Source organism: Chrysemys picta, chromosome 1 (genome assembly GCF_011386835.1).
Source record: "Chrysemys picta bellii isolate R12L10 chromosome 1, ASM1138683v2, whole genome shotgun sequence".
Lineage (NCBI taxonomy): Eukaryota > Metazoa > Chordata > Testudines > Emydidae > Chrysemys > Chrysemys picta.
Genome location: NC_088791.1, coordinates 159,093,375 through 159,111,224, shown reverse-complemented (window position 1 = coordinate 159,111,224; position 17,850 = coordinate 159,093,375). Strand labels below are relative to the sequence as shown.

Sequence of the window (17,850 nt, the reverse complement as noted above, 5' to 3'; positions counted from 1 at the left end):
GGAGAAAGGGACTTACTTTCCAGACCAGAAAATAACCGTTGGGGATGTTGAAATATCTATAATTATCCTTGGGGACCCAGCCCGCCCCTTAATGCCATAGCCCATGAAGCCATACACAGGCACCCTGGACAGTAGTAAGGAGCTGTTCAACTATAGCAGGGGTCGGCAACGTTTGGCACGTGGCTCGCCAGGGTAAGCACCCTGGCAGGCCGGGCCAGTTTTATTTACCTGCTGACGTGGCAGGTTCGGACGATCGCAGGCCCCACCGGCCACGGTTCGCCATCCCGGGCCAATGGGGGCGGCAGGAAGCGGCGCGGGCGAGCGATGTGCTGGCCGCGGCTTCCTGCCGCCCCCATTGGCCTGGGACAGTGAACCGCGGCCAGTGGGGGCCGCGATCGGCCGAACCTGCCGTGTCAGCAGGTAAATAAAACTGGCCCGGCCCGCCAGGGTGCTTACCCTGGCGAGCCACATGCCAAACGTTGCCGACCCCTGAACTATAGGCTGCGCAAGTGCAGAATGGTGGTAGAATGTGCATTTGGATGTTTAAAAGCGCGCTGGCACAATTTACTGACTCGGTTAGACGTCAGCGAAACCAATATTCCCATCATTATTACTGCTTGCTGTGTGCTCCACAATATCTGTGAGAGTAAGGGGGAAACGTTTATGGTGGGGTGGAAGGTTGAGGCAAATCGCCTGGCCACTGATTACGCTCAGCCAGACACCAGGGCGGTTAGAAGAGCACAGCAGGGTGCGCTGCACATCAGAGAAGCTTTGAAAACCAGTTTCATGACTGGCCAGGCTACGGTGTGAAAGTTCTGTTTGTATCTCCTTGATGAAAACCCACCCCCTTGGTTCACTCTACTTCCCTGTAAGCCAACCGCCCTCTCCTTCCCCCTTTGATCACCCCTTGCAGAGGCAATAAAGTCATTGTTGTTTCAAATTCATGCATTCTGTATTAATTTGTCACACAAATGGGGGGATAACTGCAAAGGTAGCCCAGGAGGGGTGGGGAAGGAGGGAAGCACCGGGTGGGGTGGTGGAGGAGGGAAGGACAAGGCCACATTGCATTTTTATCACCTTCTAATCTTCGCTAGCCTCTGGGACAGAGATGATACGGGAAGCGTTGAAACATTTGCAGCTGTGGGAGGGAAAAAAAGGGAGAGTAGTCTTTAAAAAAACACATTTTAGAGAACAATGGGTAGACTCTTTCACGGTGAACCAAGCTGTTAACATTACATAGCACGTGTGCTTTCTTTACAAGGTTGCATTTTGCCTCTTATATTGAGGGCCTGATGGTTTGGTGTGAGAGATCACACAAGCAGGGCCAGCGGGCAACAGAATTTGGCTTGCAGGCAGCCATGGTAAGCCACAGTCTTTTGGCTTCTTTAACCTTCATAACATGTGGGAATTGTTTCAAACAGCAGCACCCTCATTTCACATACCAAGCACCCGTTGGGTTGGCCATTTAAAAAGGAGGGGCTGTGGTTTTCGGTTTAACGTGCAGCACAAACCCAACTAAACCCCCCCGCCCCACATACCCAATTCTCTGGGATGATCACTTCACCCCTCCCCCCACCGCGTGGCTAACAGGCTTTGGGAGTACATCCAGGAGAGCTTCATGGAGAAGTCCCTGGAGGATTTCCACTCCATCCCCATACACATTAACAGACTTTTCCAGTAGCTGCACTGGCCATGAATGCACCCCAAGTCTTCAGGGCAAATTAATCATAAACACGCTTGCTTTTAAACCATGGATTATATTTACAAAGGTACACTCACCAGAGGTCCCTTCTTCGCCTTTTAGGTCCAGGAGCCCAGCTTCGGTCGGTTGGGAGGGTACTAGATCCGGGGTGAAAAACAGTTCCTGGCTTTCGGAGAAAACGGTTTCTCCGCTTGCTTGCTGTGTGCTATCTTCAACCTCTTCCTCATCATCATCTTCCTTGTCTCCAAAATCTGCATCCCTGTTGTGTGAGAATCCATTGACGGAGTCCATGCACAGGGCTGGGGTAGGTGTAGGGGCACCCCGTAGAATGGCATGCAGCTTACCATAGAAGCGGCATGTCTGGGGCTCTGACCTGGAGCGACCGTTTGCCTCTCTGGTTCTTTGGTAGGCTTGCCTGAGCACCTTAAGTTTCACGTGGCACTGCTGCGGGTCCCTGTTATAGCCTCTGTCCTTCATGCCCTTGGAGATTTTTTCAAATGTTTTGGCATTTTGTCTTTTGGAATGGAGTTCGGAGAGCACGGATTCGTCTCCCCATACAGCGATCAGATCCAGTACCTCCCGTTTGGTCCATGCTGGAGCTCTTTTGAGATTCTGGGACTCCATGTGCTGATGAGATTCTGGAACCCAGCTGTGCTGATGAGATCTGCACGGTCACCTTTAGGCTCGCCACGCTGGTCAAACAGGAAATGAAATTCAAAAGTTTGTGGGGCTTTTCCTGTCTACCTGGCCAGTGCATTTGAGTTGAGAGCGCTGTCCAGAGCGGTCACAATGGAGCACTCTGGGATAGCTCCCGGAGGCCAATACTGTCGAATTGCGTCCACACTACCCCAAATTCGACCCAGCAGGGTCGATTTCAGCGCTAATCCCCTCATTGGGGAGGAGTACAGAAATCGATTTTAAGAGCCCTTTAAGTCGACAAAAATGGCTTTGTTGTGTGGAAGGGTGCAGGGTTAAATCGCTCTAACGCTGCTAAATTCGACCTAAACTTGTAGTGTAGACCAGGGCTTAGATTTCTATGCAGTGTTAGGTAACATACCCCTGCTTACTCTTACTGAGCAATCTCTTACTGAAAGCAATGGGCAAAAATGCCTTCTTCCTTGCAATGGGTGCTATGGGTGACGTAGAATAAAAGTAAACACTTACATTGTGTATTTCATCCACAGACACCAAAGCACTTTTACAAAGGTCGGTATTTCAAATACCTTACCTCCGTTTTTACATAAAAGGAAACCAAGATAGAAGGGTTAAGTCACAATTTACACACGGTATGTTTACACTGCAGTAAAAGACCTGTGGCAGAGCTGCAGCTGGCCTAGGTCAGCTGGCTCAGGCTGTGGTACTATAAAATTGAAGCATAGACATTCTGGCTTGGGCTACAGCCTAGGCTCTGAGACGCTGTGAAGGGGGTGGGTCCAGCCCAAGCCCAAACATCTACACTGCTATTTTTAGCAGTCTGAGTCAGCAAACCTGAGTCAGTTTTCCACAGGCTCTGAGACTAACGACTGGTCTACACAACCACTTAAGTGAATGTAACTTACGTTGTTACCCCCCCCCCTCCCCCCCGAGCAACGTAAGTTACATCGACCTAAGCGCTGTTCACACTGGTGCTATGTCGGCGGGAGATGCTCTGCTGTAATCATAATGCATTTTCACCAGACACGCTACAGCAGCGCAGTTGCACCGATGTAATGTAGACTTGCCCTCAGTGCCATGGGTATTTTTTATTGCAGTGTAGACATACCCACAGTGGCAGAATAGTCAGTAGAACCCCGGTCGTGTGGCTGCCAATTCCATAGCCTATTCACTTGGCCAACACTGCCGCTTAGCAATGACTACATGTGGTAACTACACTATTGAAAATGGCCCATAGAATGACATTTGACTCACATAAGACGCACTCCAAAGAACCATTCTACATAATATCAAGCAATAACACTCTGCTATGTTCTTATTAAAAGCAAAATCTTACTGAAGTGAGTGATGCCTAGATCACATCTTTTCGCAAAGACTTTGCCAACTATTTTAAATATGTAGCAATGTAAATACTGCCTAGACACTTTATTACGCAATAAAAAGTGTTTTAATGCAGCAATGAAAACTCAAATATGCTTTAAGTTATTTTAAAAACTGTTTTAAAGCTGATAGCTAGTAAGTTTTAGGCTGATGTGATTTGAAAAAGCCTGGACATCACACCATGTAAAATAAAAGTAAAATATTCTGCCTATCAGCACTCACTAAATAAATCTCACGATTTTTATGATGCTAATGAATGAGTATGAGCACATTGTGATGGCTCACTAATTCTTATTTAAGATGCAAAAATGGAACCTAGCACATCTCTTACTGTGTGAGCTTGTTTGTGCAGTGCCTTGCATAATAGGGCCCTGATTGTGGCATCTGGCATTATGGTCATTCAAATAAATATTTATAATAATAGTCAACCAGGACAGAAGCCAACTCCCAGTAAGAAATTAGAAGCATCATTTATTCTCTTGTCAAGGCACCCCAGAAGTAAAAACAAAACAGATCACTGCCACCCTGTAATAAGTTTGGTTGCTCTTGTAATTACATGTAGACACTTTGTAAATATGAACCCTCGTTGCACACTTCTGAGACAGGCAATTAAGTATTATTACCCACATTATAAAGATGGGGAATCTGAAGCAAAAAGGTTAATCCATTGTCCCAGATTTGGTTGGCATGCTTCCCTCATACATCCCCTGCACAGCTGTGAGGCGAATCCAAAGTTCTAAGTCCCTGGATTCCCTAGGTGGTTTAAGCCCCCCTGGGTCTCAGCAGCCTACAGCAACGTTTCCTACCTTGGTCCTTCTTGAAAGTTTCCTGGAAAACCGACTCTCAGTCTGCTCTGTCTCCTTGGAAATGGAGCTCCTCAGCCACCATAGGCCCCCAGGACCAGTGCTGACCCCCAAGATATCCCAGTTGCTTAAAACATACCCTGGCACAGAATCTTATTGAAAGATGCAAGCCCTCTGGTTCACGGTTTAACTCTCTCTGGAGGCTTGTGGTAATTGTGAAGCAGAAAACACACTCTCACACTTTGCCCAAAGTATAACCCAATTGCCCTTTTACTTAGTCATAAAAGCACAAGACAGTACAGATCATACAGAACATAACAAATATCCAAAATGAAATAGCTCACCTTTCTCTTGGAGACCACCTGCGCTCAGGAAAGCCCCTACACGTTGGGTAGTTCTCATTCCTCTTGAGCTAGAGACAAAATGGATAGAGACTCCAAAATGATCAGCTCTTCCTTTTTGATAACCTTTCAGTCTCCTCTGTCGGTTAACCTCATTGCCAGCTTTGCCAGGGGACTAGAAATCAGGGTTGCCAAGAGCACTTCTTTTCCACTACATCATTTTCCTGGTTGGGAGCCAGTCTCTTGCCTAGAGAAATTAAATTTCAGTGGTTGAGCCCTTAAGTTAAACAACCCTCTATTGTTAGACCTCTGTCCATACCCTTTTCCTTCCAACAGACTTAAAAGGACAACACAGAAGGCAACTAGCCTCACATTCAAAGTGGAGCTTGCAGTCTGACACGGATACACGTAGAGAGTCATTCATGATATGGCAGTTTTCATAGGGACACTTCATAATATTAACCAGAATGCATACATCTGTACAGATAAATTCCCAAGTTGTCGCACACGAATTGCCCGAGGACTGAGAATCAGGGTAAGAGCTAAGATTAGAATTCAGAGGTTCTTGACTCCCCGTCATTTGGGCTCAGGCCACTAGATTCAGATGTACCACAGACAAGTCCCCACTCATATGACAGCCAGCACACCAGGGATTGAAGAGAGGACCTCTAGAACTAAAATCATGAGTGTCTACAGCTTGAGCTAAAGAACCAGGCTCTCAAGGTGGGGGCTGTAACAGAGTCACAATTTTGGTGGCTCAGGCCCAGAGGGGGGACATGTAACACATTGACCATTTAGTTACATATGCATGCATTAGATCCATGTGAAAGATAACTTGCTGGAAGCCCCTAACATTGGGCGGGGGAAGAATTTTTCTACAAAATGTTTTCACCCGAATATGCGGATTCATCAAAAGAAGATGTTGTTTATCTGTACAGCAACTGGTGTTCAAGATGGTTTGTCCCCATGGGTGCTCCACTTTAGCTGCATGCATACCCTTGTGCTTTTGGTCAACGATTTTTGGCAACAGTATCCATGGGGTCTGCCCCTGAACCCTATACATCCTCCAGCTCTGATCCAAGAGTTGTTTGTAACCGGCTAAATTCTCCACTGGTTGCAGAGGTGTAGATGCTCAGGGATTGGAGGGGCCTCTAGAATCCTTTAATGAATGAAGGGATTTAAATGTGGCAGTGCGGAAGAGCTTAGGGCCCTTGAATGGAAGTTCAGAACACAGTGCAGGATCTTCCCTGGAGTCCAGAGGACGAAGCACAGCAAAGAACTATGGTGTTTGCCATAGAATGAGAGGCTGTGTTGGCCATGTCCAAAGCGTCTTGCAAAAAGGCTTTGGCAATATGACTGACCATTGGTGATGAAAGCCTGAAATTGGTCCTGCTGGTCTTGTGGAAAATCAGTAAAATGAAAGAATGTGCTGCAATTTGTGTAGTCATACTTTGCCATTAGAGTATGGTAGTTAGCTATCCTAACTTGTAATCCACATACGATGGGATAGGGGGCATAATTGCCTTGACTGGTGAGAAGAGGACTTAGATAGCACTGCCTCTTCCTCCATTCTTGTTCTTCTAGAAGGTCCATGTGAGGAAGGAAGTCGTGTGTGTATGTGTGTGAGAGAGAAATGATCACAAACAACTAAGGGTATGTCTACACTACGAGAGTAGTTCGATTGTACTTAAATCGAATTTTTGGAATCGATATTGCAAAGTCGAACGTGTGTGTCCACACTAAGGACAGTAATTCGACTTTGTGAGTCCACAGTAGCGGGGAAAGCGTCGACATTGGAAGCGGTCCACTGTGGGCAGCTATCCCACAGTTCCCGCAGTCCCCGCTGCCCATTGGAATTCTGGGTGGAGCCGCCAATGCCTTCTGGGTAAAAAAAATGTGTCGAGGGTGCTTTTGGGTAACTGTCGTCATCTGTCCATCACTCCCGCCCTCCCTCCCTGAAAGCGCCGGCGGGAAATCAGTTCGCGCACTTTTCTAGTCAGTGACAGCGCGGACGCCACAGCACTGCGAGCATGGAGCACGCTGCGACCATCGCTGCAGTTGTGTCCGTTCTCAACGCCTCGCAGCTTATCATCCACCTTTCCCTGAGGCAGATGCAGATAAGTCAGGCGAGGAGGCTACGGCACCGCGGTGAGGGCCTGAAGTCTGAGAGTAGCACAGACCTCTCAGAAAGCACGGGACCCAGCGCTGAGGGCATTACGGTGGCAATGGGTCATGTTGATGCCGTGGAACGGCGATTCTGGGCCCGGGAAACAAGCACTGAGTGGTGGGACCGCATAGTGCTGCAGGTCTGGGATGAATCCCAGTGGCTCCGAAACTTTCGCATGCAGAAGGGAACTTTCCTGGAACTTTGTGAGTTGCTGTCCCCTGCCCTGAAGCGCAATGACACCCGGATGCGAGCAGCCCTGACTGTCCAGAAGCGAGTGGCCATAGCCCTCTGGAAGCTTGCAACGCCAGACAGCTACCGGTCAGTCGCGAACCAGTTTGGCGTGGGCAAATCTACCGTGGGGGTTGTTGTGATGCAAGTAGCCAAGGCAATCGTTCATGTACTGCTGTCAAAGGTAGTGACCCTGGGAAACGTGGAGGCGATCATAGATGGATTCGCAGCGATGGGATTCCCAAACTGCGGTGGGGCCATAGATGGAACTCACATCCCTATCCTGGCACCGGACCACCAGGCCAGCCAGTACATTAACAAAAAGGGCTACTTTTCCATGGTGCTGCAAGCACTGGTGGACCACAGGGGACGTTTTACGAACATCTACGTTGGATGGCCGGGCAAGGTTCATGACGCTCGTGTTTTCAGGAACTCTGGTCTGTTTAGACGGCTGCAGCAAGGTATTTACTTCCCGGACCACAAAATAACTGTTGGGGATGTGGAGATGCCTATAGTCATCCTCGGGGACCCAGCCTACCCGCTAATGCCCTGGCTCATGAAGCCCTATACTGGCGCCCTGGACAGTGAAAAAGAACTCTTCAACTACCGGCTGAGCAAGTGCAGAATGGTGGTGGAGTGTGCTTTTGGCCGTCTCAAGGGGAGATGGAGAAGCTTACTGACTCGCTGTGATCTCAGCGAAACCAATATCCCCATTGTTATAGCAGCTTGCTGTGTGCTCCACAATCTCTGTGAGAGCAAGGGGGAGACCTTTATGGCGGGGTGGGAGGTTGAGGCAAATAGCCTGGCTTCTGATTACGCCCAGCCAGACAGCCGGGCGATTAGAAGAGTCCAGCGGGACGCACTGTGCATCCGGGAGGCTTTGAAAGCTAGGTTCCTGACTGAGCAGAGTAACCTGTGACTTTTCAGTTAGTGTACAGAGAAGCTGAACCTGCCCCCGTTTCTTTACCCAGTTAATGTTGACTATCCTCTCCAGTTACATACCACCTTCACCCCCTTCCAACACACATTTAGAAATAAAATCACTTCTACTTTGTTAATGAACACCGTTGTCTTTATTACTGTTTTCGCGGGAATGTTTTAAAACTGGGACGCAGACTGTGGTGGGGAGCGGGTGTAGTGTACTGACGCAAATGAAGCTTCTAAACTCCAGGATTGACAGGCTCCGCTGTGGTTGACTGGTTGTTTCAATGGAGCCTGTCACCCCTCCTGATCGGGACTGTGTGTATGGGGGGGCGATGTGACTTTGTGGCAGGGGGAGGACGGTTACAGATCCCCTGCTGCATGGCTCTGTGATCCAGGATAAGGACCGCTGCATAAGATCTGTAACTGCCCTCCCCCGCCACAAAGTCACAGAGCAACACACCCCCCACCACAGAACATGAAAACCACCTCCCACACTGACCAGGGTAACTAATCACTCCACTGTGTATGTGACCTGCTGCTGGACCTGACCCCGCCTATGTACCCTGCCAAAGGTGACTGTCCTGTCCAATTACCAACCCCCTTCCCCCCCTCCTCCAAAAGAACATGATGGAAACAGTAATTAACAGAAACGTATTTTTTATTAGCAACTACACATGGAACTGGGAGGTGAAACTTGGACGGGGGCTTGTGTGAGGCGGGAAGGAAAGAACTTGTCAAATTTTGGGGAATGACAGCCTTCTACTACTCGAGCTCTCTGCAGGGGTGGAGTGAGAGTTAGCACGGACTCTGCCGCCCCTCCTTCTTTGCACTTTGGGTGAGGGGGGTATGGGACTTGGTGGCGGGGGAGGGCGGTTACAGATAGACTGCAGCGGGGCTCTGTCCTCCTGCCTCCGTTCCTGCAGAACATCCACAAGGCGCCGGAGCGTGTCCGTTTGCTCCCTCAGTAGTCCAAGCAGGGTTTGAGTCGCCTGCTGGTCTTCCTGCCGCCACCTCTCCTCCCGATCCATGTTTGCTTGGTGCATTTGGGACAAGTTCTCCTGCCACTGGGTCTGCTGTGCTGCCTGGGCTCGGGAGCAGGCCATAAGCTCCGAGAACATGTCCTCCCGTGTCCTCTTCTTCCTACGCCTAATCTGCGCTAGCCTCTGGGAGTGTGATGCCAGGCTAGGTTGTGAGACAGTCGCAGATGTGGCTGTGGGAATGGGAAAAAGGGAGTGAATTCCTCAGAAAGATAAATGTAGTTGTGAACAAAGAACATAGTCTTTCTCTGTGAACAAGACCCTGCACAGCACCTATCACATGCGCACTCAGAACAAGGTCGAATTCTCGGCCTTCGCATTCAGTGCCTGGGGTCTTGCACAGCAGATTTGAGAAGCGGGGCAGGACACCGGAATTTCTGTAGCAGGCAGACATGGTAAGCCGTAGACTTGTGGCAGCTTAAAACTTAAATATTAGCACTGGCCTCATTTCACAGTAAAAGCAATGTCAGTCCCTGCTGCCAGCAATCCGGCAAGCAGGAACTCTGCCCCTGTCCCACCCCCTCGCGGCTGTCCCCGGGAACGATCCCTGTAGGCTGCCCCTCTCCCGCCTCCACCGCGTGGCCGCAAACCAGCGGTTAAAGTTCTGTAAAGGAACGGGCAAGCAGTCCCAACACTAACATTCCCCTACCTAGTTCAAAGCAGGTCACCATGAGCGACATCACCCTCATGAGGATCTCAGACAGCGAGAAAGAAAGAATGCTTCGGGAAAGCCTCCAAAGACCAGGGCCGTATGCCGCCCTGCTGTGCAGAGCAATGATCCCTGAGTACTTGATTGTCTCGTGGCGTGGCAACGTGTCATACTACGGAGGACCCAATAAGGCCGCTCTCCCCAGGAACCTGATGCAACGGCTTTCCAATTACCTCCAGGAGAACTTCCTCGAGATGTCCCAGGAGGATTTCTGCTCTATCCTAGGACATATAAACCGCATTTTACTCTAGCTGCACTGGCAGTGACTAGACAGTAGAGCGACTTGGGCAGAACAATCATGCTAAACCGGACATTGTTAGATTTTTTTTCAATAGTTGCACTGCCCAGGACTGAAACGTTAGGCTCCTAGGGCAAACTAATCATGAGAAACCCATTTTTGTTATTGTTAATATTCCTGTTCTGTTAAAAATAAATGTTTAGATGTTTAAAACACTTACTGGCTGATCCTTCCCCAGATTCTGTGTCCGGGTTAACGGCTGGGGACAGTTGGTAGGGGATCTCTGTAAGGGTGATGAAGAGATCCTGGCTGTCGGGGAAATCAGCGTTGTACGCGCTGTAGACTGCCTCGTCCTCCTCATCTCCTTCCTCATCTTCCCCGTCCGCTAACATGTCCGAGGAACCGGCTGTGGACAATATCCCATCCTCAGAGTCCACGGTCAGTGGTGGGTTAGTGGTGGCGGCCGCACCTAGGATGGAATGCAGTGCCTCGTAGAAACGGGATGTCTGGGGATGGGATCCGGAGCGTCCGTTTGCCTCTTTGGTCTTCTGGTAGCCTTGTCTCAGCTCCTTGATTTTCACGCGGCACTGCGTTGCATCCCGGCTGTATCCTCTCTCTGACATGTCTTTAGAGATCTTCTCGTAGATCTTTGCATTCTGTTTCTTGGAGCGCAGCTCGGAAAGCACGGACTCATCGCCCCACACAGCGATCAGATCCAAGACTTCCCGATCAGTCCATGCTGGGGCCCTCTTTCTATTCTGAGATTGCACGGCCATCACTGCTGGAGAGCTCTGCATCGTTGCCAGTGCTGCTGTGCTCGCCACGATGTCCAGACAGGAAATGGGATTCAAACTGCCCAGACAGGAAAAGGAATTCAAATTCAAATTTTCCCGGGGCTTTTCCTGTGTCGCTGGTCAGAGCATCCGAGCTCGGACTGCTGTCCAGAGCGTCAACAGAGTGGTGCACTGTGGGATAGCTCCCGGAGCTATTAACGTCGATTTCCATCCACACCTAGCCTAATTCGACATGGCCATGTCGAATTTAGCGCTACTCCCCTCGTCGGGGAGGAGTACAGAAGTCGAATTAAAGAGACCTCTAGGGTCGAACTAAATAGCTTCGCGGTGTGGACGGGTGCAGGGTTAATTCGATGTAACGGCGCTAAATTCGACATAAACGCCTAGTGTAGACCAGGCCTAAGTTACTTGTAACTTACTCCTGCTAAATACTTGTTATACTTCCTTACCCCTCCTCCTTTATAAGCCAAATTCAGCACATTTTTTAATGTCAGCCCATAGTAATATTGTCACGCTGTCTGGAGTGGCTCATGACTGAGTGTCTACTTCAGGACAGGCTGTCAGAAAACAGGGTTTGTAAAGGGGTGTAGGGACATTTTGGCCCCCTAACAGACCTTACAAAAAAAGAGGTAACCAGATCAGGTGGTAGGGACAGAGGCCTGTGAGAAAGGCTTCCAGAACCTAAAAGAAGCTTTGCCTAAAGAGCCTGTTTTGGTCAGCCCTGGTTTCAGCAAACTATTTGTGTTGTGTATTAATGCTTCGAACACTGGGTTAGGCACAGTACTGATGCAAGATGGAATGGGGAGTAAGATGCATCCTATTGCTTACCTGAGGCCAGAAAAACCTGACCTGCACTGAAGAAAAGTATGCTGTAATCAAGAAAGAGTGCTATACCATTGTCTGGGCTGTTAAGCAACTTAAACCTTATTTGTGTAATTTTTTTTTTTATTATTGTTTTAAGCGATCGTGACCCTTTGACATGGCTGCACTGAGCGAAGGGAACCAATTCTAGATTACTTCGCTGGAACCTAGCTTACAGGAATTTGACATGGAAATAATTCATATCAAGGGAAAGGCGCATGTAGTGGTTGGTGCCTTATCAAGAATGGGGGGAAACCATGAGGTGTGCTCAGTAGCATCAGTAACATCCCTTCATACACCAGTTTTGCATTGGGGTGTGATGCTGGCAGACCAGATGCCAGTTCATACCAAAGACCCAGGCCAATTCACTTCTGTATTAGTATAGATCAGAATGATTATTAAATGTATAAGAGTAAATTTGGTGTTTGAACTTTATGAAAACTTATGGGATGTTACTTGCATTGTTTTCACTTATCCGTAGCCCATTATAACATAATAGCAAACATTTACATTGTGTATATCCCTGTAACTAAATAACCATCAAAAGGAGAAAGAAGCTCTGTAGAATGCAAATGAAGAACTCTAATTCTAAGAAAGGAGTTAATTTCAAAGCAAGGGGTCATTTTGTGCGGTGCTCAGAGGTCAAAGACTGTGATACATGAAGGGGGAGGGAGTAGCTCCCTTTTATGGACACCTAGCCAGCCAGTAGCTATAAAATCCCTTATAGTAGCTTATAGTACCTATGCTATGCATAGGTAAAAGGAAGTGAATGGGCACCTGGCCAAAAGAGCCAATGGGAAGGCTAGAACTTTTTAAAATTGAAAAAAAGACTCCCTATTTGTCTGTCCGTTGTTGTTCTCCTGGGGAGAGGCAGACTGGGCTACAGCTATGCTGTAAGAAGCTTGGGCCAGGTGTGAAAAATCATCAGTATCATACCTAGAAACTACTCATTTAAAAGCCCAGATACGTAAGTAGATCAGGAAATGTCTAGGAAGACGCGATTAGGTTTTATCCCTTTTATTTCATTATGGCTTTTGGATTCCTCTGTGCTAACCCCAGGTGCTTTTGTTTTGCTTGTAACCTTTAAGCTCGACCTCAAGAAAACTATTCTTGGTGCTTAATTCTTGTAGTTTTTTTTTTTAAATCTAGCAATAGCCTGAGTTCCCAGATGTATTTTCTTATAATTATTATTAATAAAATTTACCTTTTTTCAGAATAGAATTGGATTTTTGTGTCTTAAAAGGTTTATGCACATGTTGTTTAATTGGCTGGTGGCAACAGCTGATTTCCTTGTTTTTCCCCCTTTCTCAGCTCTTCCCAGGGGGTGGGGGATGGAGGGAGTGTGAAAGGTCTTGAGGTTACCCCACAGGAAGGAGTTCCCAAGTGCGCCTTCCTGGGCTCTTAAACGGGTTCTGCACATGGGGGGTGGCAGCATCTATCAATCCAAGGTCAGAGAAAAGTTGTAATCATGGGAGTTTAATACAAGCCTGGAGTGGCCAGTATTAATTTTTAGAATCCTTGTGGGCCCCCACCTTCTGCACTCGAAGTGCCAGAGTGGGGAATTAGCCTTGACAAAGACTCAAAATTCATTCCTCACTGTCTGGCATCAAAGGAAAAGCCCACACAGGTACTGACCCTGTCAGCTTGTTTTCTATGAAAAGAAGCTATAAGTATGGATTCAGGGAAAGATTCTTTATCTCGATATCAGATGCAAAGCAGAGTTCCCCAGAGAATCTGGGAACCCTGAAAAACTTTTAGGAAACTGACAATTTATTACAGCACTGCCACCATTTGGAATTACAAACTGTGACTCACCTCCAGGGCTTTGGAGCGGAGCTCGGAGCTGGAGTACAGACCAGTAGGTTTTATGCCCGGAGCCGGAGCGGAGCAATTCAAAAATTTGATTGCTCCAAATCCCTGCCTGTACATATATTGTACCTGCTTTAACCTCACAATAACTCACACTTCCTTTTCTTAGCTAATAAACCTTTAGTTAGTTTACCATAGAATTGTCTGCCAGCGTTGTCTTCGGTGTGAGATCTGGAGTACCAATTGTTCTGAGGTAAGTGGCTGGTCCTTTGCGACTGAGAGCAACCTGGTGTGGTGTGATTTTGCGGTTTAAGTGACTTTTTAATCACAAAAATCCAGTTTGCCTAGGTGGCAAGATAGACTGGAGAGTCTAAGGAGACCGTATGCCGCTCTATGGTACAACTGTTATAGTGATCCAGGAGTTCACATTTGTTACTAGCTTGATGAAATCTAATTACAGAACACACCGCCAACTTGGGGTATCTGCCCTGTTTTCTGACAACCATGAGGGCCTACTTCAGGGCAGACCAAGAGCCACTCCAGACTATTTGACAAATGCAATACAGTTTTTTTACATCAGGTTTATGCTATAGTTACTCTTCTGCTGAGCCATTTATTAGTGAATGGGCTTGTTGGCCCCAATTTCAAACGGTTTTTAAAAAAATAGTTCTGAAGAGGCTTTGGACTGTCCATTGCAGACCCCACTAGCCTCTGTTTGTTGGTTTTGGACTATATAGGTCTTTTAAATGGCTCCCTGGCTGTCCAATACATTTGCTGGAGAAATTGGCCAGGAAAGATCATCTTCCATGGGAAAGGTTATGAGTAAAGCTGCTCAAAAATGAAAAATATTTCATTTTGAAATTGTTTTGTTCCATGGGGTTCTAAATAGGCCCATTTTAATATTCTCCCTCCCCCACAAAAAATAATGATTTATTAAATTGAAACAATAACCAAAATCTTTCATTTACTGATTTTTTTTATTGGTAACTGGAAAATTTCAATGATCTTAACTATTTTTATTTTTAAAAGTTGAGAAAAATTAAGTTTCAGTACTGTCAGAAATTATTTGAAATATGTTTATTTGTCAAAAGAGGCCATTTTTTACTGGAAAGATATTTCATTTGAAAAATGCCAACCAGTTTTACTGACAAGATTTCTCTGACTTACCTTGGTCATTCCACAGTCAGGTTTAGATTGCCTTTCCACATATACAGAGTGACCCGCTCTGTGTTAGACAATGGGCTATTAAGGAATAGGACAGAAAGGGAGGGAAAAAAGAAGTCATCATTTACTCCTAAGAAGTCACAATAGCATCCATAACAGCAAAACCCAGGTGGCTTGGAGCCACAAAGGCTGTTTATTTTAATATGTAGAGTTTGTGGAGTAAGAACACCATTAGCATTTCCTACATTCACATTCTTGCCAAATAACCTTGAACCACACTTGATTATTACAATAATTAAACAAAAGTAATTCACGATGACTACTCTGCAAGACAGAGAAAATATGGTTTTCCAATATATTTCATTTGCATAACATACATCATTGAGCACTTTATTATTGTACTTACATTTAACTTATTACACAGTGTGAAAGTACTTAGAGGGTGCTCATCCATCCTTCGATCTTAAAGGGCACTACCTTAAAGCCTCTCTAATGTTCTGGAACATAACACTGGCACTGCTTGCATTCTCACTCACTTTACACAAAGTTAATATTCTCCCCTTGCTGCGTTCAGTTAGTGCACTTAGAGGTAATTGGGCTGATTTTCCACGGAGGAATCAGCATTGAGGAATCAGCATTACAGAAAGATCAAATTTAAAACATACAGTATCCCAAAACCACGTCAGTAATTGGCAGAACCAAGAACAGAACCCAGAAGTACAGACTCCGACTCCTCCAATTTAATCACTAGCTAGCCCTCCTCTTGTTAGTTAAGTAAGCTACCCCTTTTCACTTTCATGTGCCTCTGCACTTCCTGGCTTTAATGTATGCTATGAAAATGAAGCCTGTTCTCACAATATCTGCAGTGGATGAAACATTATTCTTCTAAGATAGCCCCCAGCACAAAATCTGTTACTCTCGGAGTGTGCTGGGCCCTAGACTTGCCTTTTATTCAGAAATGTAAAAGAGAGAATCTCATGAGAAAACTGATTCCTGGGAGATGCCTGGCCCAGTTTTGCAGATGTAAAAGGTTGGAATAGTTCAGATCAGCTTTGAATACATAGCTAAACTTTGGAGTGCTTCTCTGAACCAAACATCCAGTGGCACTGTAACACAATTGCTTCCTCCCTTAATATTATTTTGCTTTCAGGTTATATGAACTACATTCTGGAATGATCTCAGCTGAAGGCAAAGGATCAAACTAAATGGTTAATGGTCACTATTCATTGAATAAAGTTCTCTGAAAACATCTGCTCAATGCGCAACAGCGGTCAAAAAAGCTAACAAAGTTCAGAACCATCAGCACAGGGATAGATAAGATAGAAAATATAATGCCATTAGATAAATCCATGGTATACACACACCTTGAATAGTGTGCAGTTCTGATCACCCCATCTCAAAAAAGATTATAATTGGAAAAAGTACAGAGAAGGGCAACAAAAACGTTTAGGAGTACGAAACAGCTTCCATATGAGGAGAGAGTAAAATAACTGGGAATGTACATCTTAGAAAAGAGACAGTTAAGGGGGAATATTGGAGGTCAACATAATCGTGAATTATATGGAGAAAGTGAATAGGAAAGTGTAATTTACCTCTTCACATACCACAAGAATTAGGGGTTACCCAATGAAATAAATAGGCAGCAGGTTCAAACAAACATAAGGAAGTACTTCTTCATACAACACATACTGAACCTATGCAACTCATTGCCAGAGGATGTTGTAAAGGCAAAGAGTATAAACGGGTTCAAAAAAGAATGAGAAAAGTTCATGGAGGATAGGTACATCAATGGCTGGTAGTCAAATGCTCAGGATGCAACCCCATGCTTTGAGTGTCCCTAAACCTCTGACTGTCAGAAGCTGGGCTTGGACAACAGGGGATGGATTACTCAACAACTTCTCTGTTCATTCCCGCTGAACCATCTAGCCTGACCACTGTCAGAAGACAGGATACTGGGCTCGTTGGACCATTGTCTCAACCAGCATGACCATTATGTTCCTAATTAATGTACCATCACATAGGAGAACCAAACTAGATGTACACTGAGGGGGAAATAAAAAAAAGCACAAGTCTTCCATTTTTAGAACAATTAATCATTACATTTTAAGTTCTTCATGACAATACTACGTAAATCAGAGCTAGCTCAGGTATGTCTGCCTGAGCTAGAACTTATACCTCCAGCTGTTCTGTAGATGCACCCTAAGTGACCTGCTGACAGTGATACAAGACCATAGCAAAGACTGGGAAATAATCTAGACCTCCTCAACTCCCACTCTGGTACTTTAACCCTAAGTCTACTTAAGCTTTTATTATTATTTTAACCAAATGTGAAATGTTTGGGATCAGATATTTTATTGCTTTGAAAATAGTAAGAATTAATTTCTTGTAATGATACAGACAAGGAAAAAAAATACACGTTATAATTAAAGAATCAATCTAGGAAGCATTTGAACTCACTGCTTCTACAGCATAAGGCTTATATTTTCCACCACCACTCCCAACAGGCTACAAGGTCTTTATTTGTTCATCATCATGTGGGAATTTACAGGTGTTAAATTAGCCACAGTAAATTTCCTTTTGTTCCCTGAATGCCATAGAAACATATTGAGAATTTTACAGTAGAAACATATTGAGAATTACAGAGAAAAGTTAATTAAAAAATTGAATATAAGGACTAAAGAATTCAAACGAAAGATTTCCCTAGTTCATACCAAGATCTGGTTGTATTCATAATTCCACGCAAATCAGACTTTAACTTACTGTGCCTTGCTTCTTCAATTTAAAAAAAAGCGCTCTTTCTCCTTCCCCTGCAACATAGCTATAAATGTAGGCATAAACAGAGCACCCAATACAGTGAATATTTTTTGGATGTGATGTTAGAGTGATAAGGTCTGTGCAAAAGATCAAATGTAGTTCCGGTTATTGGGACTGTGAGGGCAAATGCCAGATTCTCCATCCAAATCTGGCCTATAAATAATAAACAGCACTATTCTGAAGCAGAGAGTTCCAGAAGTATTCACACACAGTTAAAAACAAATT

At 45.8% G+C, this 17,850-nt stretch overlaps 1 protein-coding gene across 1 annotated transcript; it reads right to left on the bottom strand.

The window, feature by feature from the left end:
• Positions 1–5,062: 5,062 nt before the first annotated feature.
• On the bottom strand, positions 5,063–11,274 carry LOC135975766 (uncharacterized). The gene is made up of 4 exons (XM_065568254.1): positions 10,404–11,274; positions 8,979–9,409; positions 5,253–5,403; positions 5,063–5,127 (listed from the first exon to the last, which is right to left on the bottom strand). Exons 1-4 carry the CDS (start codon positions 10,978–10,980, stop codon positions 5,063–5,065), a joined length of 1,224 nt encoding a protein of 407 aa, XP_065424326.1. The 5' UTR covers positions 10,981–11,274.
• Positions 11,275–17,850: the final 6,576 nt, after the last annotated feature.

Bases quoted from the DNA above. Each gene is read 5' to 3' on its own strand.
- LOC135975766 (XM_065568254.1), bottom strand. From the start codon at position 10,980: ATGCAGAGCTCTCCAGCAGTGATGGCCGTGCAATCTCAGAATAGAAAG. The intron at 9,410-10,403 runs GTAAGTGTTTTA...CCATTCCCACAG, and splicing joins ATCTGGGGAAGGATCAGCCA to CCACATCTGCGACTGTCTCA. The intron at 5,128-5,252 runs GTGAGGCTAGTT...TAATTTCTCTAG, and splicing joins CTGCAAGCTCCACTTTGAAT to GCAAGAGACTGGCTCCCAAC.